Below are 25,190 nucleotides of genomic sequence, written 5' to 3' on the forward strand. Positions count from 1 at the left end.
TCTTGTTTTCCAGTGGAGCCATCTATGGGCAAAAATTCGATTTTTGCCACACCCATACGTCACACCAGTTTATAGGGCGAACCTATTCATATATCAATTCATTCGTCCACAGATCGTAATTTTGACCTGAACCAGAGAACGATCAATCTCCAATTCAGATCCCCCAGAGGTATTGATTGGTTATGGGAACATGGAGGACTTTATGACTCGACAGATTTAGCGTGCACCAGTGACCATTTACTACACAGGGAGTCTTCGGCCGGCTGGATTCGAACTCTCGTTCTCATAATTCTGAGTTCAGCGTTCTGCCAACCAAGCTATCCCGGCCATAAATATATTGTTACTGATCAAGACATTTCTCTGAATTGTCTTAAGTGTCTGTTACGTTGAATTGAGGATCATTTAATTAAATAAACTAGTTCAAAATTCTTACTTGGAAGTATTTTTTTGATGAGGTGAGAGTTCATCACAATTTTCGTAAAACAAATGAGAAGTATGGAAGGATAATAAGAGCAAAACAAGTAGTTGTATGGCAGGAATGTCAAAAATTCTGTCTTTAAATACTGGATCATCAAAGTGGTAGGTGATCAGAAGTAGACGAGGAGCCATCCAGACAAAGGGAGCTATTATGAGGAGACTGAAAATCGATGTTACGAAGGCTCTCGTCAAAGTGGGGAGTTTTGCATCTTTCGTCAAACAGTCAGCAACATACTGTGTTAATGCAACTGAAAGAAAGTGAAAAAGAGAATGAAGAGAAGATAATTAAATTGTTTCATCATTTTAAACGAACATTAATGGATCCCTGCCCACCGGAGTTAGGAGCAGTGGTTCCCAAAATGCTCCTTTATAAAGGAATGACATAATAAGGAATGACATGGAATGACATAAAGCTATTGTTCTATGTTTTACTGTTTCACAACAATACAGAAAAATAAGTAAAATTATATCGCCGAATTATCTACTAACATCCGAATTATCTACTAACATCCTCTTGCTTACTCCAAAAAAAAATAAAAGGCAACGCAAAATAATATCAGAAAATACAACATCTAATATTATATAGCATCAAAACTAATGCAAAATAATATTATGGAGAACGCTAGATAATATTAGTTTGCATGGAATCTAATATTATATAATGCAGAGCAAACAGCGACCTCTTGTATCTTTCTAATATTAGAAGTTGTGCAAGATAAAGTTAGATTTTGCAAATTTTCTGATGTTACCTAATATTAGGTGCTACTTTGGTACCCGGAACTAGAGTGACTGCATTAGGGTTCCGAGAGGTAGGAATTTTCTTTAAAGCTTTTTCAAATGTTTTTGGAATCTAATTATAGTTATATCCAATTGATAATCCATTATTTATTTAATATTTCAGGTGCCTTTACGATAATGTACTTAAAGTAAAATACCAATAAAGAAATAACAAATTTTTTGGATAAAAATACGTATTTTTTTCAAATAATATATTGAATAAACTATGAGAAGGACATGCATTTGTAGAATTTGCATTAGCGTTTCAAGTCAAAATAAAACTACTAGATTGTTTATAAAGAAATATGTTTCCTACTTGCAGTTTTTCAACGTTTATAGCCAGTTCTTTTTAGTTTTCATTTCAACGAAAACTATAAATCGGATTATTTAATTCATTTTCAGCTTATGTTTAGATACCAAAAACAGTCATAAGACGACTAAATTTAGTTCCAGAGTAGTGAATTCAATTGTCAGATATAGAATCTCATTTGTAATTTTTAGTGATAAAACGATGAAAAAAATGTCATCCTTCTTATTAAATATTTTCACAATGAAATAGTATTTTACAGATTAATGGGTTCATTATTTTTATTTAAGTACGTTAGTTACAAAGTCTGGGTTCTATTGAAAGAATGTTAATCATTTACTGTTCCACAAAAAAAAAGTGGTTATTACGTTTTCTTTCACCCTTATGCAAGTATTTTTGATTGGATATTAAATATATGCTTGTATATATAAGACAGTTCCAGACTAGATTTATATATAAAAATGTATAGAGCTTGGCGACTGTAGCTGTGTTATGTTACGGAGAGTAGAATACTCTCGTGGATTAAGTTTTCTTTTTAAAAAGTTATGTGATGTTTAAGTTACATTTTTTTCCTTTCTAAATAAAAGTTCTTTGTAAGTTAAAAGAGGAGTTTTTAATTATTCTTGCTTAGCATTTTCCAATACGTACTCAACTATTCCAGCAGAAATCCTAACACCCGTATTAGGAAATATTAAGTACTTGTATAAATGCAACAACAAACTTGTTCCCAGTGTTCCAGTTCAATGACCAAAATATTCAAAAATAAACATTCGGAAATGTGAACAACTAAGGGAAGAACAAAAAGCATTGCAAAATAAATTTAGTAGTTTTCCGGTGTAACTACATCAAGTTAACCGTTTAATACATGGAATAGAACAACGTCTTAATGCATCATATTCTTTTTATATTAGCGTAAGCTTGTATTATAGAGATATATTTGGTATAAGTATACTGCAGTGCAATTGAAAAAACAACGTAAGTGCTTCATGATCGATTCCGAGAAAAGCGGCTTGACTATTTTCCTTCTATTGCTAATGTAACGCTAAATTAAAGTTTTTCAAAAAACTGATTAAAAAAAATTCATTTTTGAAAAATTATTTTTTGCAATCAATGTAGCTTACCGCACAAAAATGCCAAATACGTTAAAATCTGAATTTTGAATTTTTTGTCTTTTGCGTTTATTTTTCGATTGAACTGCAGTTTAGTAAGCGTGAAAGGCGCTTTTGCGCACCTTTATTGAAACTAAGTCATGAATGTGTTTTGGAAGTCATACTTAAAGTTTAAAAATATTACAAATTTATATGTACTTACATGAGCTTATGATGTAGGAAGGCAGTCGCGCCCTTATAATGTTGAGGAAACCTGGATGATACCACCACAATTCATATCCAGCACGAAAAAAGGGCAGTATTTCAAAGCACATCGTTGCGATCATAGCAGCTAATACCAGGAACCGAGATTCCGACTGTCTCATTTTGGCTATGTATTAAATAATTACACAGAATAGTAGCAATTCAAAATTTTATATATGAGTGGCCATTAAAAACTTGATGTTAATATGTACTAAAAATAAATATAAAACATGCTAGAAACTATGTTCGACACAAAAAATGGAAAATGGTGAGGATACAAAGAAAGCTTGCCAAGACACTAGGAATAACGTTTGCTATAGTGGATGTTATGAAATAACTCTTATAATTTTGACGTGCAATAACATACGAAATAAGACACCTTAGCCTCTAGTATAGAGAGTGAATCAAGGTATCCACAGAAATAACTTTTGGCCTAATGATGGGATTTTCTACTGTTAAACTACAATCGTAATGGTTTGCAGGACACTAACTATGCTAATTAATTAGGACTATCTATGAATTAACACATTTATGTCTAGTGTCCTTTAAAAGTATTAGTATTTATTTTTCAGAAATAAGATAATTTTGACTACCGTAATGTATCACTAGTTAAAATATTTATATTTGGATCTGTAGCCAAATCATAGTGCCATTTCAAAGCTAAAGTAATATGTAAGGAAAGGAAACATTCACTCGGTTTGAATGCTGCCACTTTTTTTCGTAAAAGGCATTCATTTTATCATTGCAAAATTTGGCAGAAGGGAATTAAGTCATGATATGCAACAAATATTTTTAATTAAAAAAAATACGTTCGAAATTTTTCTCTCGAAGTACTAATTGCGAAATGGAAAATATTGTTTTAATAGTTTAGTCAGGATAAGTTTGGTCCTTCCTCCACACTACAACTAATAGTGCAAATCAAAGAAGGAGGTCCCCGTTTAAGAAACTAGTTTCCTCAGACAATAAATAGACACTCTAAAATGAAATAATTCTCCTTTTTGTGTTTTTGAAGTGTTATTAAAATAAGGTAATGGGGGTAAAAAAATTTTAAGTGTTAGATAAATTTTCTAATTTTGAAGTTTATTCATTTTCATATTCTCATCAAAATTGCAATATTTTGTGATAAAACTAAACATTTTATTAAGATCTATCAAATAGGTCCCGAGAAGTAAAATTATTTTTCAAAACAAGTTTTTCTTGTATTAATAAAAAGTATTTCGATTTCTCTTTGAGATTTCCCGTGCATTTAATTTGAAGAGTTATAAAAGCAAACCAAAGTGTACTTTTTTCCAACGATAATACAAGAGTCTTTTTTTTATTTTAAAAAATATGAATCATAGTCGTTAGTCCCAATTTATTGAAAAGCCTAAATAAATTACAAACTAAATGAATATATTAGGAGTGCAACTAGTATTTGATTAGAATCATACCGAAAAAAACCCCATTTAAATGTTAGATTTTAAACGTTTATTAAGTATTATTGTAAATATTTCAAAGTCTTTAAATTGAAAACATGCATTTATATTATTCTGAATTAATTTTTTTGTAATTTTAATTATTTCTTTTTCATGTTAATGCTAAGGTCAGATAAGATCTGACATAATATTGCATAAGTTGCTCTTATTTTACAAGACATCTGGAAAATATGATATTTTAATCATAAAACTAAACTGTATTGTAAGGAAGCGTCTGAGAAAAATATGTATTAAAAATTTTGTGAACGATATAGAGTCTCAAAATATACAAATTTAGTACACTTGTGATTTGTTGAAACTAAAGGTCGTTAGATCTTTCAAGAAAATGAAATCGTGCAATTTCTATGACATAGTTCTAAATTAAACACCTTCAAGCACGTGCAGAAAACTTGTGACACATTGATAGATAAAATGCCAAAATTATTTTTCCAGGAATTAAAAACGACTGCACTGAGCTTAACCTTAACAAGCAAACGATTTCATAAACAATGTCTCGCAAAAGAAAAAAAAATAATGTAGCAAGAAACAAACGAAATATATAATCAAACAAATTTAAGCATTTTGAGAGCGGTAAACCTAAAAATTTTGATTCTGTGCAAATTAAGTGTTTTTCAGAATATTTTAACCTAATATTTTAAGAGAATAATTTATTAAATTTAAAAGCTAGAATTAAAAAAGTCAGTCAATTGTTGAAATTATTAAATTGAGGAATTAAATCATTTTCATAGAATGAAACGAAATAAATTGTATAAGTTCAATAACTTAAATCAATCTATTTAACTTAACGTTAATGGTTTTTACAACGCAAAATAAAACTGCTTTTTAATATTGGAAACTTAATTGTGACATAAAAGGAAATAAAATATTACATAAACTTTTTAGGGAAAAAATACAGCTTAGCATTTTTATTGTCAAATCACATAAAAGAAATTGTATTTTACATTTCAGGTGTCAGTTGAGATTGAGGAAAATTTAAGGCAGAAAATTCTCAAAGTTTAAAAATAAAATTAAACCTTGAATATTGCGTAATCAAATTGATTAGAGATTCACCTTGAAACAAAATACGTAAAAATATTCAGATATATTATTGATTATTATTCAACAAATCTTCAACTCAGTCTACAAAACTTTTTTTTTTCCAGACTAGGTTTATTTGTATATGATCTAACACTTATGAATTTTAGTGATAATTATCGAGATATATTTAAACTGCATATTCTACTTTAAAAGTTCAATTCACCAAAGAAATCTCTGATTATTTAAATTAGTTTCAATAAATATTAAGATCATGAATATTTTAAGTTTATTCTAGATTTTTCTATTTTAACAACTGCGGAAATCTTAATAGAAAAAGATTTCATTTACTTTTGATTAAGAAAGAAGTAAGCAACTTTATTTTGATTAGTTCATGTTTTTGTTATAATCCAATAATTTTTGGTTATTACATTAAATTTTAAATTTAAAAAAAAACTAACATCTTGCATAACCTGCTACCCGCAGCGGCACCTGAGCATAATAAAAAAATTTATGATAAATTTTGAATAAAAAAAATTTCAAATTTTGAGTTGCACATTTTTCTGAGTGCCCAGTATAAATCAATGTAGTTTTTCGGTCGATTTTTTGGTGGTTATTGCTACGAATTTCAAAGGTAGTATTCACTTTTGAAGCTCTTCATTTTTGTCCAATTTTTCGTTAATCCAAGTGACTTTATTAACTCATGTGGCAGTTATTGCCAGATTTGCACGCGGTTTTTAAAAATATCGATATTTTTAATACGATATTATAACAATTCGCAATTCGAATCGAGCATTATAATAATCACTTTTGACGTGCTTACCAATTCGGGAGTAATTGCTTTTTATTTTCACATGGTTTCAATAATCTCGATATTTTTATTGCGTATTAATACGGCATTTGAATTTATTTAATATGCATCTTATTTGTGCCATATCGCATATCTACACGATTATGCTTTTTTTTTTCAGTAGTTAATAGCTACGTTTTTCATTGAGGTTTTTGAAATCCTGATATTATAATTTTCTTGTTTCGATTCACGTGCATTACGCTTTAGATAAATAAACTTTCTCTGATGCTATATCACGGGGGAAAAATTAATGGTAAACTATTTCCCCATCATTGGTAATTTAATATTGAAAGCTCCAACAAAAACCATGAAGTTACAAATGCTGAAATTTTTATTTTCAACATATTAAAATGCAAACAACTTCTGGAAGGGTTAGTAACGATTACGCAGAGGGTAAGCAATCCTGCAATGAAATATTTTTTCAACATTCGTTTACTCTAGGTTTGTATTGCATGAACTAACTCTTTACTTTACCATTGGAGATTAAATAAAATTTGCCATGAAGTTATTCTCTCTCTCGGTATAGCGTCCTCTAAACGAAATGATTGAAACAAAACTAAACTGACTGAAAAACTGGGAGGAATTTCATGATAAAATGTGTGATGGTGACATATTTCAAATAATTATTTATCATAATTAAAATAAATTGCCATTGCAGCGCCATCTAGTGGCATCAAAATGGTTTATCAATTGTCTGTTTCCAGCTTCTGGGCAGTGATGTTCCCCAAAGTTATGTCTGCGTGAGACGAACGACAACTTTAAATGGAATGTGTTATTTCCGATTTTTGATTCTTTTATTTTGTACTTGTTCTGTGCTCTTATATATTATAATAAATAATTTGGAGTTAGTGTTCGTTTTTGTAGAAGAATCATAATTCACGATTCATAACATGTGCTGTTTTATAATATGTCAAATCAGAATTGTGGGTGTGTGTTCATATTTACAGTCTGTATATTTGAATCAGACTATACTATTCATTCAGTAAGTTTTCAGCTATCAGGAGAGATATTTTGCCACACTGGATGCTTTTGCATAAGTAGCCCCAAAAACATATGATTTACAGTATGTTCGGTAAATTAAAAAATTATTTCAAAAACGAGACAAACGAAACACTTATAGTGACGTTACTTTTATACATTTACCTATACTATTTTCACACTTGCTTAAATTTTCGTTTTTAGATCATGTTTACAAGTTTTGAGAGTCTAAAATTTCATGCAGTTTTCAGTGTTTCCTGCACTGCCACTTTTGCATGGTTTAAATTGCTCAAAGCATAATCCTTTTAAACTCAAGTATCTTCCATTTTTTCTTAAAATCAGAAATTCCTCTTTAACCCTGATTTGATTAACGTAAAAATTTATGCATTTTTATCTGATAGTTCGCCAAAGCTAAGTAAGAGCCAAAGAAACCAGGGTATGATGAGATGTATTTGAAACTGGCAAAAATTTCACCACATTCATAAAACAGGAACTAAAAATAACTTGATTTTTGGAAGAAAAAAACTTTTTGGTTAAATGGACATTATTAATGGCGTACTAGTTTTATATTTGGATCATCAAGCAAAAGAACAAAAGATCTGATTTTTTACTAAAAATTTTTTTTTTAATTTTATTGTAAAAACAATAGTATTCTGCTAATGCTCCTGAGACAAGAGGATCGCTTTGAGTTTAAGAAAGGCCTAAAAGTTCACAAAACTTTACTTTTTTTAATTTGCGATTTGAATCAAATTTTTGAAATATTTGCATTTTTTATTCTAAATTTTTAATTTGTTTCCAACATATTTTTATTCATCATAATTTTCCTAAAATTAGAAAGCTCTCCTACTTTGATCAATTTGCATCTGTAAATTATAAGTAATTCTATAGAAACATTCATTATTAATGTATAAGAATTATATGTAATAATCGTGACATAAAAGTACATATTTTTAGAAATATTAGATCATTATTAAATATTATATTAGCTCAGATTATTAAAAGAAATGTAAAATAAGGGCCGGTTTTTTATTCTAAAGGAAAAAAAGGAGAAAGAAATGATAAAGGTGAAAAAGAAATAAAGTAGAAATAAAGAAAACTAGATGAACGAAAGTTTAGATAGTGATTATTTATAGACTGCTAATTAAATGTCTAGGGTATTATTTTATTAGAGTAGATTATTAGAGTAGATTAATATTTATGAGTTTATCCTTCAAAATAGTTTCACTGCTAAGAAAGTCATCTTGCAGGGAAGCAACACTACGATTAATGATGGGGGAAATTTCTCATTCATATGATTTGTCAAGCATTTTTCATGTTGTCCGTGAACTTATTGTAGTTTTTTTAAATATCAGTATTTCTTACTAAATCAAACACCAATATTTAACATCAAGTGCGGGAATAGAGTTTCAAACACAGTATTTTTTCCCGAACCATTAACAAAAGTTAAATAAGGTAAAATTATCTTTAAAAAATTATAATTCAAATTAAATTATCTTTGGATAAAAGAGTTTAGCAAAAGTGTGAATTTTTTTTAAGTCTGTCTTTCTAAGGCTCTGTCATAATATGAAATGCTTTTTTGCGAATAATGTGCTACATTTATAACTGTTTGCAACTGTTACTCATGACTATTGGGTCAAGTTTAGTCTATCTCAAGTCAGTCTACGCTTATATTGAAAATGGCATAAAAGCAAATATGGAAAAAAGCCACAGTTTCGTAAAAATAAAGCGTTTGTTATCAATTTTTTTATATCTAAAAACTTACTATATGCTGCATTACCTGGTCTCATAATAATTTACAAAAACTAAGAATACCGCAGTGATTTTGATTATAAATATGTATTATGCTTTTTGCATGGATTTTAAAAAAGTTTAATAAATTTTAAATTATTTAAGTTATTTGTCTGTTCTAAGGTCCAGATAATTCTTCACGGCACGATTGTTTGTATAGTTTAAAATCATCACATTGCTTCAAGTGTAAGGCCCTTAAACTATATCTTTTTTATTTTCCGTGGCAACAGAGCATCAAAAAACAGCGTTAAAACTAGCATTAATAGTTTCCGAGATCTAAAGAAATGAGTAAGAAGGCAAATCAGCATTAAGAAATCTGCTCTCACGAGTAAAATATTTGAACCATTTTCTCTTGATTACGGCTCCTTCTATTTCGAAGGTCAAGAATCTGAATCTCGTCGAAGAACCTTACGTTTATTCAAAGAAAGTACTATTTTTTGCCAGATTTCAAAAGTGTCAATACAAATTAGTTTGCATATTTAAGGTTAGAAGAATTTCAGTACGGGAAAATCCGATCAAATAATTTTCACTCATTTTTCAAATTCTCTAAAAACTGATTCAGGCGATCCGTTTTTTATTTTGCATGCAATGCATTTCATCAGACTCGAAATCGAAACTATTCCAAAATTAATGCGTTCAAGGAGAACAGCAAACTTTTAGAATAAAATTTGGAGAAAACCATAATCTGAAGTTTTAAATGCATGGAAATTTTTAAGTTGACTCTAAAATCTGTGTGATTGGTGGCAAACGGATTTTCGGCAAAGGTGAAAACAGCTCTAATTTAGAATACTTGATTTGAAATAAGCCGGAAGGCTGAGAACAGCTTTGTCAAATCGACGAAGGAATGCTTTTCTCTATTTCTCAATAGTTCAAGTTCTTTTTTCGCGTACCTAACTAAAATTGTTTTTCTACAAGCGAACTAAAGAGTCTAATTTTTAAATATTTTTAAACGATTAAAATTTGAACTTGCAGTAAAATTATAAATTGCAAAGACTTAATGTTAGATAAGAAAAAGTAAACTAATATTTAACTGCGATCTTGATAAAACACTTCATTGGTACGAATAGATTAAAAGAAAGTTCAATTCAAATAAAATCAAATTTTCTGCTTGGAATTATCATACCATTAAGTACCTACGTCAATTTCATTAATCAGTTATATATCCTTTATTTTTAATCAAAATTTTTAGAGGGAAATAAAACTACTTAATTAAATCCATTTTTAAGTGGTTTGTATTAAAAAGACAATATGGCTGTTTTCTTAGGCTCGAATTCTTCCGGTATTTATACCTTTTCAAATTCTCCCGCCCCCTCCACTAAAATAGAACAATCTTTTCTTACTTAAAGAATTTAAACAAGGGAAAACGCTTGTAAGTAATTATTCTTGTAAGTATACCGTAAATAAATTAAACGTTTTTCAAAATTTTAGAAACAAAATATAAGAACATAAACAAATATTTCTTATTTACCATTTTTACAAACTTGATAGATTAGTATTGCTCCAGCCAATTCAAGAACCACCGCCAGCCAGTTCTCATTCCACAAAACTCGAGGATCATTGAGAGTTATCAGAAATTCTGACGATAAGGGTGCAGCCTGAAATATTAAAGAAATTAGTAATTGATACCAAGAAATATTTTTACTGTGTAGACGTTTGTAAATTTGAGATTCCATTAAAAGATAAGTTTTATTCACAATGTAGTTACTGTTTTCCCTACATACCAATAATAAGTACGAAAAATTAATGAGTTTCTATGAATAATGAAAACAATTATTTCACGTCCTACGAAATTTATCAATCATTCAAATACCGACGAAATTTATCAATCATTCGAATTCCGAGGAAAATTTATCAATCATTCAAATTCCGACGAAAATTTATCAATCATTCAAATTCCGAGGAAAATTATGAGTCATTCACGCTCCAACAAAAATTATGAATAATTTCACAACTGATGAAAGTTATCAATAATTCCCACTCCAATGAAATTATCAATAATATGTGTGTGAATAACCATTATAGAATTTGGGTTTCAAATATGGTTTCGAACTTAATAAAAAATCTCAGAATTATTAAAAGCAACGAATGAATTTTTTCAGCAAAAATAAGCAGGTGGTTGTATCCTTCAGAAAAGTTTAGTGCAAGATGACGTAAATTATTTTCGGAAAGAAATGAGTCAAAATAAATCTTCAAAATTCACAATTCTGAACATTTTATAAATTTTTGTAATAGATTAATATTGAAACCAGTCAACTAAAAACTATACGCTTTTATGAATCTAATTTCAACCGAACATTTTTTTGAACGAATACTTTATAACTTCTAATATAAAAAAATTAATAAACATTTCCTTTTCTACATTACTGCGGAACTTTACATCAATATTTCTAACTTAAATGGGGATTTGTTTTTAAATAATATCAATGTTGAGCAACGAAAATTAAAAATTAGAATACGTTAACTTTAATTGTAGAGACTTGAAACAATTTAAATTTGTCTATAAGACAGTTTCCTTTCCTCGATTATAAAACTTGATAACCTTTTAATTGTACACTTGATCAAAAGAAGGGAAAAAATATTCCTACAGCAATTTGAAAGAATTCTATTTCAAGCAGGAACTTTTCGATTCATAAGACCTTGAACTCGCAAAAAATAAAATAAATTAGCTACGAAACGCAAATCAGATAATTTAGGAACCTTATTCTACCGATGAATAAAAGCAGAAAATTAAAAATATATATATATTTTACTTAGACATTTACTTTACGTTAAATAAAAATCGAAAAGTTATTTTTTTTTCAATTTTCATTATTTGTTGTTCATTTTTTAGATTAATTTTCTTCTTGTTCCAACTTTTTACCTTTCTTTTTTTACGCCACTAGTAAGTTTTTTTTCCCAAATCTCCCTCTTTTTCACATTAATTACATTAATTAGTTTTCGTGCTAGTGTAGTTGAGATCTCAATCTCCTTCGCAGTCATTTACTCTAATTTTCGTGATTACTTATCAACGAAATGGATCAGGAAGTAAGAGCCCACAATTAGAGGGGTAGAACGGCATTTTCAGTCTAAGCAACGTGACAATTTAAATACCGAGTAGGCCGAAATGTTAGACGGGTATTTTCTCAATTAACCCGAAGTTAGAATACTGGAAGTTTTCATCGTTTTTGATGGAGGGTAGATCAGCCTAGGGGATACCTCGCGAATGGGGTGGTGATTATGAATATCGTCTGATTTTCTCAATTAAATTGCAGCTCCCCATCAAATCTCATCTGCATAAGGAAATTGAATACAATTCTCAGAGACAGGATCCATATTTAATGAAAAGCATTGCATTCAATCCTTTTTAAAAGGTACCAATAATACATCTTTAACCTTTATTTGTTTTCTTTTTAAAAGCTCAGATGTAATAGAACTCACCAACAATGAAAGCAAATGCTAGCTCAAATGAGAAACTTCATTTTTCACATTCCTTTTATTCCTTTATAGTTCTTAACCACTCTTCTGGAAAGAATTTCACAGATGAATTACTTATTAATATTTATAACCATTGTTGAACCAGCTACTCAATTTTTGGGTTTACGAATACTAATGTTCAACTCCGTAGCCTTGTAATTTTGAACCCAATCCAGAAGACAAGGGAACTCCTGGGTTAAATATTGGTTGAATTTACCTTCTTAGAGGACTTTTTAAAGGGGCAAACGCCAACTTAGATCACATTTACACCAGCTGGAGCCCTCAAATCTCCAAAGAAGTTTTCCTTGCATGACGGCAAAACAGCCCTCAATTCCTGACCGTTGCAAGCAGAATTATTTATAAATTAGTCACCAAACAGAATTAAGTATCGATTAACCCTTTATTTACCAAATTATTAAAAATTAAATATGTTTAAAACTTTCTTGTTTCATTAAATAATGTCTACTTAATTAAACAAGAAAATTTCATTCTATAGACATTATCGTAATTAAATAATTTTAATATAACAAAAATGTTTTGAAAAATATTTTTGTAATAGTAATATTTGCTAATATTTTACAAACATTTTTAATTTTAGTCTTACACCACATTAGAAAAATTTTCATTAAAATTAAACATTTAATACCCACTTTTATAACTAGTTGAAAATATTAATGAATCAATAAAAAAAATAATAAGAAAGATTTAGTTGAAAAATTGATTGAGGCAGAAATCTGAGAATTGAGGAATGAAATTAAGGAATCATGAAATATGATGGTGATATTCAGCGTCAAATGATCGTGTGTTGTCAACTTGTAGTGATAAAAGGAAAGTCATATTACAAGGACAAGCATTTTGCTCTAGGGACAGATATTTTGTTCCGTTTCAATGCTACATGGAAATATTAGTGAGACTTAAAATTCCCATTGGTACATAAATGGTTAAATTTCAGACTCCTTTCATTCTATCTATTCTATCTAGAGTACTCAAATCTCACCTGAAGCTCTGTGCCTAGTGAAAAGCAGAATTTGTCATATTTTCAATTTGAATTTATGGTCATTCTAAATTTTAATACTTTTTTTCTAGCTTGTATGCTCAAATTTTAACTGATACCCTGTGCTAGATAATACTAGTTTCGATCGATTTTTGACTGCTAAAAGCAAAACTTCTATCTTATAAAGGAATGAAATTTATCCTGAATTGAAATTTCAACTGCAGCTCTGAGCCTGATAACTCAAGTAAAAATATTTCCGAAATGGTAAGAACAAAATTTATCACCAAATGAAATTTCTACGAGTTTGACATAAATTAAACTCAAAGCTAATAAAAAATTTTAAAAAATTATCTTTTTAAAGCAGTTTAATAAATGGAAAATTTAAACCTAACCTAAAACAAAAATGTAGCGCGTGTCATTTCTGATATAAACTGATACAACTGAAAACTTCCACACGCTTTTCGGAAATACGACTTTCATTTTGAGTCCGATAAAAATTATTCTCGTTTATTTTTAAAATTTATCTTTTAAATCTCTATATTTTATTTAAGAGGTTTAATAACTAAGTTTACAATTAAACGATTAGATTAGAGGAAGTACTAATGTATTACTCTTTAAAAATAAAGTTAAAGTTCGAGAGAAATATTTGGCTATGAAATCCCTTTTATACAATAGCTGTGAATCTTTCATCCTAAATATGTTATTAAATTGTTAAACATAATTAAAGAAATATTTATAACGATGTGGTAATAAATATTCATAATGAATACTGCGGGAGCGATCGTCTATTTAATAACTGCAATATATTAAGTTCTGATAACGAACAAAGAACAAATAGTTATATAAAAAATGTTTAAATAGCCAAGTTATTTTTGAACGTAAAGCTCAGCACATTTATAGAATTAATAAGTTAGAAATTATTACAAAATCTTCGATAGAGTTCATAAATAGTGATGTTCGATTTCAAGGGAAAAATTGAACTTATTTTAAGTAAAAATATTTTTTCAATAAATATAAAGCATCTATACCGTTAATGCTTTAACGGTATCTCACTATGGCAACGAAAAGCTGATACAAATTTAGCTGCCGATGGGGCAGAAATGAGTGGTAGAATGAATGTAGACATTAAAAAGCTTTAATAACAAGTATAGAAAAGTTACTTTTAAAATTAAAAGGATGTGTTTAATGTATCCCTCCGCTTATGTTAGGTTTACGAGGCACTGTGTGAACAGATTATGTTCTAGGAAGTTTTATTAAGGTGATTTGTGTTTGAATTTACGAGAAATTTTATCATTCATAAGAGTTTTCTGTAATTTATCAATTCTAAAACATCGTGAGCAGTAAACAAATTTGAGAAAATTATTTACTGCTCACGATATCACAACGTAAAAAAGAAGGCTTGCCATGTTTTAAGTATTACCCCTTATATATTTTAGAATAATATATGCTATATTTGTGCAATATATCACTTATTTTTGGGTAGCATCATAGCATGTGTGGAATTTTCCGAATTCCTTTGTTGTTTGTTTTGTTGAAAGTAATATTACAAAAACGCTTTTAATTGTAAATACGACAAGCATAATATTGGATGACACGCCTGACATAACTTAGCGAAAAAAATCAATTGGAAGACGTAACCCGGAAGTCATACGACTAATTTTAACCACTAGCGCCACCTGTGCTTAATTTTATACAATTATTCATCAATAGCATCACAAAATTGACCAAACGTTGTTTCTCACTATGGCAACGAAAAGCTGAAACAAATTTAACTGCAAATTGGGCAGAAATGAGTGGTAAAGAACTGGGTAAGACGCAATTGCATCAACTCTAGTCAAATCTGGATTAAAGAGGAACTATAAAAAACTGTGTTTAATGACATTAACGTTATGTTAAACAGAGATATTAGTAGTTAAAAAATGAAAGCTTACTTTTTTATAAACCCTTGTTATTGTTTGAATCAGATAAATTAATATTATATTGAGATACTAAACATATCTACTGTACTTCAATGCAAAAAATTACATTTCAAAAGGCATGAATACTATTGCAAACCTAATGTGAAGTTGACATTGTTTTAGCACAACTCAAAGAACAATAACGCAAAATATTTATTTATATTTTCAAAGTATCCTTCAAATGCTGATACGTCAAGCGTGTTTCTAGTTTCCGAATTTGTGTTCGTTGACGAATTAAGGTTATGGTTTAAAAAAAAAAACACTTAACAGACAAAAGCACCAATCTTTTTATAAATAACAGTCACGAATTCAATACTACTTATTATTTTAAATATTTTTCATTATAAAGACTTTCAAAATAATTTAAACTAAGAAAGTTGAGTTTGATATTTACCATTAGTGAGCCAAGCGTTAAAATCTTTTATTTTGAATATACAGAAATATTTAAAACGTTTATAAGTATAGCTTAAAATTAAAAGTAGTATGGTCTATGAAAAACAGACAAGTAAAGGCAGAAAATTCAACCATGAAATCACAAACTAGTTCAAGATATTATCTAAAACCCTATTACGGTGCAACTTACAGAGGCATAAAACAGCGGTATCAGATGCTTGAACAATGCTATGGCGAAATAACAGCAACAATAGAAAAATAATTAGCAATGTCAAGATAACTTTTCTAAACACACCTTGAAGCGACACAAAGCCGAGGAGATTTCTTCTCCTTTCGAAATAATTTTCATTTCCAAAGTCTGTTGAATGTAAACGTTTCTATATTTTTAATTTCGAGATCCAAGTGGAAAACAAAGATATTTTTAAACGGAGATAAAAATCTATCGGAAGACATCAGGTCTTATTACTGAAAGGTCAATAAGGGTTACCTGCTTTCTTCCAAGGACTACCATCCAGAACGTTAAGCTTTGGAGGTCAAATGGGTTACCATTCTTCTTAGCTATAAGTAACGAATCTTGTCACAGTTATTTTATTTTTTAGCCTTCCTTTGTCCCAATAACTAATTATAATTCAAACCGAATATTCCATTTCTGGATTGTTCTTCCCACAATGAGCGCAAGTAAGTGTCATTTTCGAATGGAACACTCTGATACGAAAAAAAAAATTTTTTTTAGTTTGAATCATGAAAAAAAAATCTTTTTGTGCTTATGCTTACAAGATATAAGTAATCAGGATTTTTAGAAACAATTTCAATCTAAGTCAATAAGTTTGGATGTATGGTACTAATATTAATCTAGGACCGATCTAATAAGTTCTAAAAATATTATGTAAATTAAATACCCATTTAATCCATTCTATAGTATGCTCTGCCTCTGTTAACACGAGGTGCGAAAAATAATTCATGAGTAATTTTTGATTTAATGATCGGATTTTCAAGTACTAAGTACTCAACTTTTATAGTTCGAATGCCTAACCATAAATGGTAATTGATAAGTGCAGACGATATTTTAAGTCACGAAATCAGACACAAAACGTACTGTCTCTGAATAAGCATACCTTTTTTCAGACAGATTTGGGTTTTTAACCCACAAAATGTGGAGGATATCCGCCATTTTGTTAATATGGTTCCAATAGTTTAGGTAAGGGAAATATCGAAAGTTAGAACACTTAATGTAATGTTTCACTATCTCAGAAAATTTTTAAGCAAATCAAAAAAATATTTGCACGAAAGTATAATATTCACTTAAACAAATAGTTTTGAATAGTCATTTATTCATTATTATTTTCTTTAATTTGTTGAAAAATTTTTTGTTCCTACGGTATACAAATTTTTACATCCCTTTAAATTACGCAATTTATATGACAAAATAAAATTTGAAAAAAAAAATCGACCGATTTGGGTTGAAAATTTCAAAGAAGTCATAATTAAGTTTTTATTTCTGAACTATTCGACGGATTCCTTTTAAATGTTTGATTTCAACATTTAATATTACGCAGATTAAATTTGGGTAAAAATGTGTATGCCTTATAGTACATTGTTTCGACCATCAAAGAGAAAATAAGAAATAAATGCTTTTTACATGGAATTTTCTTCAGATAAACAGGCTTTATAATTATAAGCAAGAAAAGTTTTGCTTAGTTTCATTAGTTTCGGAGATATGGCGAAATAAGCAAAACTGAAATAAGTACGCGAAAAAATGATTATTAGATCAAAAGTTATTCAGCTATTTTTTCACTTTGCGCACTATACAACTATACTTAAATGTAAAAACTTTAAAATCCTCGTTCGGAATGTTTGGTTGCGACATCGAGATTTTCTTTAAGATTTAGACATCCTTCAACAAATATCTTGGTTTCGGAGATTCATCAGTTACCTTTTTAAAAAAAGGCCGTTGAGACTCCGACTTATAATATAGGAAAGTGTGGCATAGTTCAAAACTATATCATATATTTGGACACATTAAATCATATAAATTTGAATAATCTAACCCGAACTTAAAACCTGTAAAAAAATTTAAAAAAAAAGCAAACAAATATATTAAAAGGGCAGAAGAAACGGAGTGAAAAATATGATAGTAAGTTAACACTTCTCACACAAATCGAGCTTATAGTGAAAGCCACAAAATATAGATAAGCCATAAAATATAGCCGTGGACAAGGGATAAATGGTTGTAAGTAATGCAAGATCTTAGTAGGAGAAGGTTCAAAGGCTTATTTTAATAAATTTAGAATCATCAACTTTAGAAATTATAAAGTAAGAAATTGTTAACAAAACATTTTAACTATAGTATCTCACCGATTAAAAAATTTAGGAATTTCAATTTTTTTTTATTAGTATCAACTAAAGCAGTGTTTCCCAAACTCATGACTTTTGTGTACCCCTTCTAAATTTTTCGCAACGCTGTGTACCACTAATAAAAAAAATTAATGCATTTTTGTACTGCAAAAAAATTGCACAAAAATTAAAAATCACAACTGACTATTGACACCACTAATTATTAATTGTTAACGCTGCAAAAAATAGCCAATAGAAAAATACGCCATAGTAAATTTTCATGGCTAACTTTTTTTAAATAAAATTTTGATAATTTCGTTTGTTACAAGATATTTCGCATAAGAACTCGTACCCCCTCTTAAATGTTCCCATACCTCTGGGGGTACGCGTACCACACTTTGGGAAACACTGAACTAATGGAATGAAGAAAATATCAAGAGCATAACCACTGATTTCGTGATTCACGATTGCTTTGCAATAAGTTTTTTAAACACAAAATAACATACACATAATTAAATGCTTTTTCCTTCGAAAAGATTTTAGAATATATTTCCTGGCTTAAATATAGAATTCAAAGTTAATAAATTCGCAATGCGATAAAATCTACCCGTTGCTCTTGCTACTGTATTAAGCAATTACCGCTGTTTACGTAGTCCTTCATATTTTAAAACGAGAGTACTTAGAGGACACCTAATCAATCAAGGGATCAATCCAGCTAATATAAATTCATTTAAAATTCTAAAATACCTTTTTCATTTCTCCTTGCTAATATTTTATGCATTCAAATATCAAAACAAGTTTGTAAAGGGAAAAAGCATTATTTATACTTGACGTAACATCGATTTCATGGTTTGAAATATTAAATATTCCTTGAACGTGGACTGTCCACGCGTGGGATGATCATATAAATAACATTGGGAAGCTATTTGCCTTGAGCATTAAGAAAGTAAAACTACTTGAGTCATTTGGCACATTGCAAATTAGCGATTTTTCCTACAAGGTATCTAACGACTGAAATACGTAAGGATACATGATCGAGCATAAGCGTGACTGCATTCCCACCCATTCGCATAGAAAAAAAGGTAAAGCATGACTCGGTGAATATTAATATTTCATTATTTTATCAATTCACGTGTACGAGTCGGGTGTCGCGAAGTTAACACTAGAAAAAAATGGCTACACTAACTGCGCCAAACCTGAGGAACTAGTCATAGCTGGAGAAATTCTTTCTAGCATTTTCGCTGGTCGTCCTTGAGAACTTACAATGTTATGCTCAAGATGTATACAAAGGGCGGAAATCGAACACTTAGTTTTGGTGTCATTATCTAGATCAAATTGTTTCTGGAAAGATTAAGGATTCTTTTATTTATGGGTCACAATCCACAGGTTGGGAACTCCTGATTGCGACCCAAACTGCAGTCGCTAGTGATTCTTCGAAAATAAAAAGTAAATCATTACTTAGGTTTTTTTTTTTACTACGTATTTTGACGTTTAATCCAACCTTCTGTTACATTTTAGGTAGCAGTAAGTTTTTAATATACTATAAAAACAAAATCTGGTCGCGACGCATGCTTTTTTTTTCTAACCCTAAAAAAAGTTAAGTATTGCATGAGACTAAAGGGATAATCTTAATTTTTCTCAATTTACTTGAAAGGTATGATTTCATATCTAATCATTTGAGCTAATTAACATATATTTTAATTCTACAAAGCAGGAAGATTGCATTTTAGTTCTTAAATGTCCTAAATATAAGACAAAAGATAGTCAGATTGCTTATCAGTTGTATAAAACACACAAAACCAGTTTCCATTTTACATGATTTGGTAAACTTTCATAATATTTTAATTTCTTGCTAATTTTTCAACGCCAGCATATAATTATTCATTCTAGAATTTAAATTAACAAAATTGACTCAGCATTGGGTTCAGTTCTGCAGGAAAATACAAGAATAAAAAAAAAATTGAAAATAGAGATGAATAAAATCTAAAATACTGAAGTTATCAATAGAATAGATCCTTTCTAACCAAATTAAACGCCGAAAACTAATTAGATAACTAATTCTTGTTGATAGTGCACCCATCATAGAAAGTTTTATACAAGCAAAAAGGAACCAAAAGTAATACATGAAAAAAAAAGTATGAAGAAATTAAAAATACGAAGAAACCCACAAAAGCTCAAGCAAAAAGAATGAAAACACGAAATCTGGAAAAAGAATGGAAGAAACACATGGAAAAAAAATACATATAAACTTAACTTCGCGTTAGACATAACATAATTAAAGATATTTACAATCTTAAGTCGCGAGTAACTTAAGCAGTTATATTTTCTAATGCAGAGACTACTACGGAATTTCATTTTCAGAAAATATTTTCCTAGTGGTAAGGTAGTAAAGTATTTATATTTTAATAAATTATTAAAAGAGTTTTGTCCACCACTAAAACAAGAGTAATTTTATAAGATCATATAGATGAATGCCTAAATTCTTAAAGTTAAATAATTCTTTTTTGAAAAAATCTGTTTTTGAAAAGTCCGCTTTAGTTGGAAAAAAATAGCCTCAAATAATTTAAATCTGTGGTCAACTGCATAATTTTAAAATTGCTAAATGCTTACATAGTCCTTGAACTATGATTTTAATAATCAAAAGTATGATTTGGATAATCAAAACTTTTGCAACTTTATATAATGGAAATAGTGTTTTGTAAATGATTAACTGTCTTTAACAAAACACTGAAAAACACTTTTCAGGAAAAAGTAAAGAGGATTAGAAACTGTTTGAAATAAAAAGAAAAAGAGTCAGTAGGTAAAAGGAAATTAAATGATATGACCGACGAACTTGTGAAAGCAAATGTTTATTTGTATTGCATACATTGATTGACGTCTCATTAATTTTTAATGAAGTTCTGGAAAGGATAGCGTACCCATTATCAATTCAAATGAATCAATTTATTTTAAAACTGTAAATGCATAAGGAAGCTTTGCATTTTCTAAAAAAAAAGAAAAAAGGAAAATTATCCTTTGTGTGTTTCATGTTTTAAATGTTGCATAGTTTACAAGCTATTAATATTAGAGAAAATATTATTTTTCACAAAAAATACCTCTTTAAAAAAAAGAAAAAAAAAGGATCGAGTTGTGGAAATTTTTTCCCATTTTACATATTTAAACTGTTCACTTCTTAAGAATAGGCATATAAAAAAACTTATTGGATAAAAATTTATCCATCAGTAACTCTTTGAAAAATTTAAAGAATTTGAAAAAATAAATTTAATACTTCCTCAGAAAATACGACACAGTCTTCCAAAACTTTTGCATAACATTTTTTACACGATAAAGTATTTTGCTCTTGAACTGAATTTTTATAAAAATATCCAAATAGTTTTTTTTACTTATTAGTTAAGTGTATATAAAATTTTAATTATAGATACAGAAAGATATGAAATTTGAAAAAAAAAATCTTATTTATGAAAATTATGCATCGTTTCATAAAATTTCTAATAGTAGTCATTACAAAATAAAACAAACCATTTTAGAGAACTTAGACAGTTCTTTTATCTGACAATTTCTTAACAAAAAGATAAGAGAAATATTTAGCTACATTTATTTTATTTAAATTGAGCATAGCAGGCACTATATTAAAATTGTCAACAGTTTGTATTTTTAGAAAGTTTAAGGATGAATAATTTTATAAAGCATGACTAGAGTAATTTTGCTTCAAATGTTTCATTTTACTTGTAAGATTTTTAAAATATAGGGTGGCATTTAATTATCTAAGGTTTCAAATAAAACTCCTTGAAATGAATGCCAAATATTTAAGTTGTGCATGACATTGTGCATGACATTGTGCATTGTGCTCATTGTGCATGACAGCATTTCAATATATTTCAAAAATATTTTTTGTAATGAAGGTCAGTTTTTATTGAAAATTAAAGAATTTCTTAAAGGTATAATTTTGTTTAGATTTATGACATTAAGTAAAATTCATACTAATATTTTTTTTTTCTCATAAGAACCAGTTTTTAAATTTCATTACTTATTTTTTTAACTTTTTATATTTAATTTTTTTAAATTGTCTTTATTCTTTTTAAAAAATTTTTATATTTTAAGTACATTATTTTTTTTTAAATATTTATGAATATACTGCTTTTTTAGGATAGTCTTAAGCATAAAAATTAATTTTCAAAAATCGTAATTAATCATATAATTGCTAATTTATCTTAACGCTAAATTAAATCCCAACAATAAGTAACAATTTGCAATGTGTGCTTGACCATATATATCATTAATCTGAGCAAGTTATCTGAAGTTAAGTTCGGATATAATTCTTCGAAAGTGGTTTACTGACCTCACTATGCATTTTGTAGTTTTTACATCGAATATGCAATTTAAAGGAAATCTTGAGTCATTAATCACAGAAAATCTGAACATTTTCTATTTGTAATAATTTTATATTTAAAACTCCATATGAAGTCTATATTTAAAACTCTATATAAAGAATATGAAAAATTTAAAATTTATGAAATATTTTTCAAAATAAGGGCGAATTTGATAATAAAAACAAACTACAAGTTTGTCATGTCACCCTTACAACTCTACAACAAATTGTAATACATAAATTTCAAATTAATTTTTTTAGATCAACCATGTGATTGTCCGTGTTTTGAACTAAAATCTTAATTTCAGAAAGACGATGAAATAAAACTAAATAAATTGTTTAATCTTGAATTTTTAAAGAAAAATTATAAATAATCTAACTTGAAGCTTAATAAAAAAACAAGCTCACAATTGGACCTTAGCTTTTAATCCAAAATACCTCCAACATTCTTGTATGATGTCTACATACAAATTTTCAAAAACTTCTGTTATAAACTTTTTTTTGTAAGAGTAAATAATTTATCAAAATCAACTTTTAGAAAATTCATTAAAAGTGCTCAAAACTTCTGCAATGCAAGAAATGCATTCTGAAAACAAAAAAATTAATTCGTGAGGATTGAGACTTAAAAACATAATTTATTCAATTAAAAATAGGTTAAAATACCAAAGTCGTAAAGAAAAACAATTTAGTTTCTCTTTGGAAAATTTACTTCCATTTTTGGTTTCGTAGGTCATCATCCAAAAAAAAAAACTACTATAACTTCACTTCCAGAAATCTGAGATCAAATATTTAAAGGATTTTGGGAAACTATAGAACTAAAATTCAGTAAAGTTAAATTTTCTCCTTGAGTGTTCGTATAAAAATGAATAGATTTGGACTTAAGAATTTCATTGATATTATCGCTTTTTTTTCTTTCCAGATTTCATTCCTGAAAACGAACATAATATTTTTTTCCGTTTTACATCAAATTATGCACCGCATTTCAATACGCAAGCATTAGTGGATTTTAAAAGGGAAAAATTTTGCGTTGCACTTAAAAATCGTTTAAAAAAATTACTTAAATATTTCTTTGTAATTTTAAAATTTTTATTTATATGAAGTGCTTTTTATGAGTGTCCCTAAAATGTGGAGACTTCCTTTCTTTCTATTTTATTTAAAAGATCAAACAAACAAGATTTTCGAACTTTCAATATTAAGAATATAAATGTTTAATTTATATATACATATATATACTCCCTGGAAAATTGCAGATATGTTGCGACTTATTCAACAAATGAGCATTAACATTTTCTTTTAAAAATTGATTTACAATGAAACTAGAACTTTAATGGAAATATACTAATACAAGATAAGTAAACATTCATACAGTATCCCTTTACACCAATTTTGCGAACTCCTTATGTGACCTTATGATTAAGAGATTCTTCAAAGATTCAAATAATCATTCATATTCAGAAACTGAAAACTTAACATTTTATAATTCAACTATAATAAAAATTTTAGGGTATCCCCCTTAGCTATTTATTACAATAAGTCATTAATCTTATTTGTTCATTATAAGTAAATGGAATATAAAAATAAACAAGTTTTTAATTTGTAGTCTATGAGCACAGATTATTTACACCGAGTTGTTATCTAGGGAAAATTGATTTATTTGGATTTATATTTTATTTCTTCTGAGATGTTGAAGAAAAAAAAAAACTGAAATATGCCTTGGAAAAAACTAACTGCTAAACGATTCAACATAGGAAGTTTACTAATCGTGTTAGCATTTTTTTTAAAAAAAAGGATTATATTATTTGAAGTAACAAAAGGAAAAGGAATCTTGATTATTTTGGCAATTCAAACGTGTATTAGCATGAATTACAAGAAGAGCACAGGGAAGTTTAATGGTTCTCCAGCTTCGAAAAACAAGGAGAATAATTTGGATTTGACTTGCAAGTATAATTTAACTTGTAAATTTACATTTACCAATCGTTAAATATCACGAGCTCCAGAAATAATAAATTTTAAAATTAAACTATTTATTGCAAACGTCAAGCTAATGAAGTATTTTACAAATCTTCAAAACTAATTCTTATTTTTTTTTCTTTTCTTTTTAAAAGTAATCTTTTTCATTCGAAATATTGAAATTTAAAAAAATGCTAAAAGAGGACTATCTAGTTAAAAGATAGATATAAATATTAAAAAATTTAAATTATCTTTAAAGTAATTAAAAAAAAAGCACACACACCTTAGAAGACATGTTTTCGGCAGCCAAATTCCTCATCTTGCTTTACCCCACTATCTAAACTCTTAATTAAATCCCCAGTTAAAATACGAGAGCATGGAAATATAGTATAGGTAATTATTTTGAGAAACACAGGGCCGGCGTTTGATGTTTATAACACAAAGCAAGGTTGCTACATCTTAAACAACATCCTATATTCGCCAAATTGAGCGCCAAGAACCAGAATATAAACAACAAACAATCTATGTTGACATTGAAAAGCAAGTCCTTTTAGAGGTTGATAAACAGCTTTTCTTATCGCTTCTTCTTGCTAAGTCATTGATCTCGATCAGAATTTTTCGCCATAGAAATCGAAGATTTAGAAAAGGATAACTAAGAAAAGAATGAAAATTGAAAGTGGTTTGGGAAGTGAAATTTGTAAGACAAATCATAAGTGACCAT

General features: G+C 28.4%; 1 protein-coding gene across 4 annotated transcripts in view; it reads right to left on the reverse strand.

Moving 5' to 3' along the window:
• LOC107448236 (uncharacterized) overlaps positions 1-25,190 on the reverse strand; it is a 45,636-nt gene that overhangs the window by 8,173 nt on the left and 12,273 nt on the right. For 2 of the 4 annotated variants that reach the window (XM_043042879.1, XM_043042873.1), the window contains exons 2-4: positions 10,487-10,613; positions 2,873-3,040; positions 434-725 (exon numbers count right to left, since the gene is read on the reverse strand). In XM_043042879.1, the coding sequence (XP_042898813.1) occupies positions 434-725; positions 2,873-3,040; positions 10,487-10,613 (587 nt within the window). Of the gene's footprint in view, positions 1-433; positions 726-2,872; positions 3,041-10,486; positions 10,614-15,817; positions 15,932-24,752; positions 24,910-25,190 lie in introns of those variants that run through there. The other 2 variants (XM_043042878.2, XM_071179768.1) reach the window with 2 other exon arrangements.

This window comes from Parasteatoda tepidariorum, chromosome 4, assembly GCF_043381705.1.
Source record: "Parasteatoda tepidariorum isolate YZ-2023 chromosome 4, CAS_Ptep_4.0, whole genome shotgun sequence".
Classification (NCBI taxonomy): domain Eukaryota; kingdom Metazoa; phylum Arthropoda; class Arachnida; order Araneae; family Theridiidae; genus Parasteatoda; species Parasteatoda tepidariorum.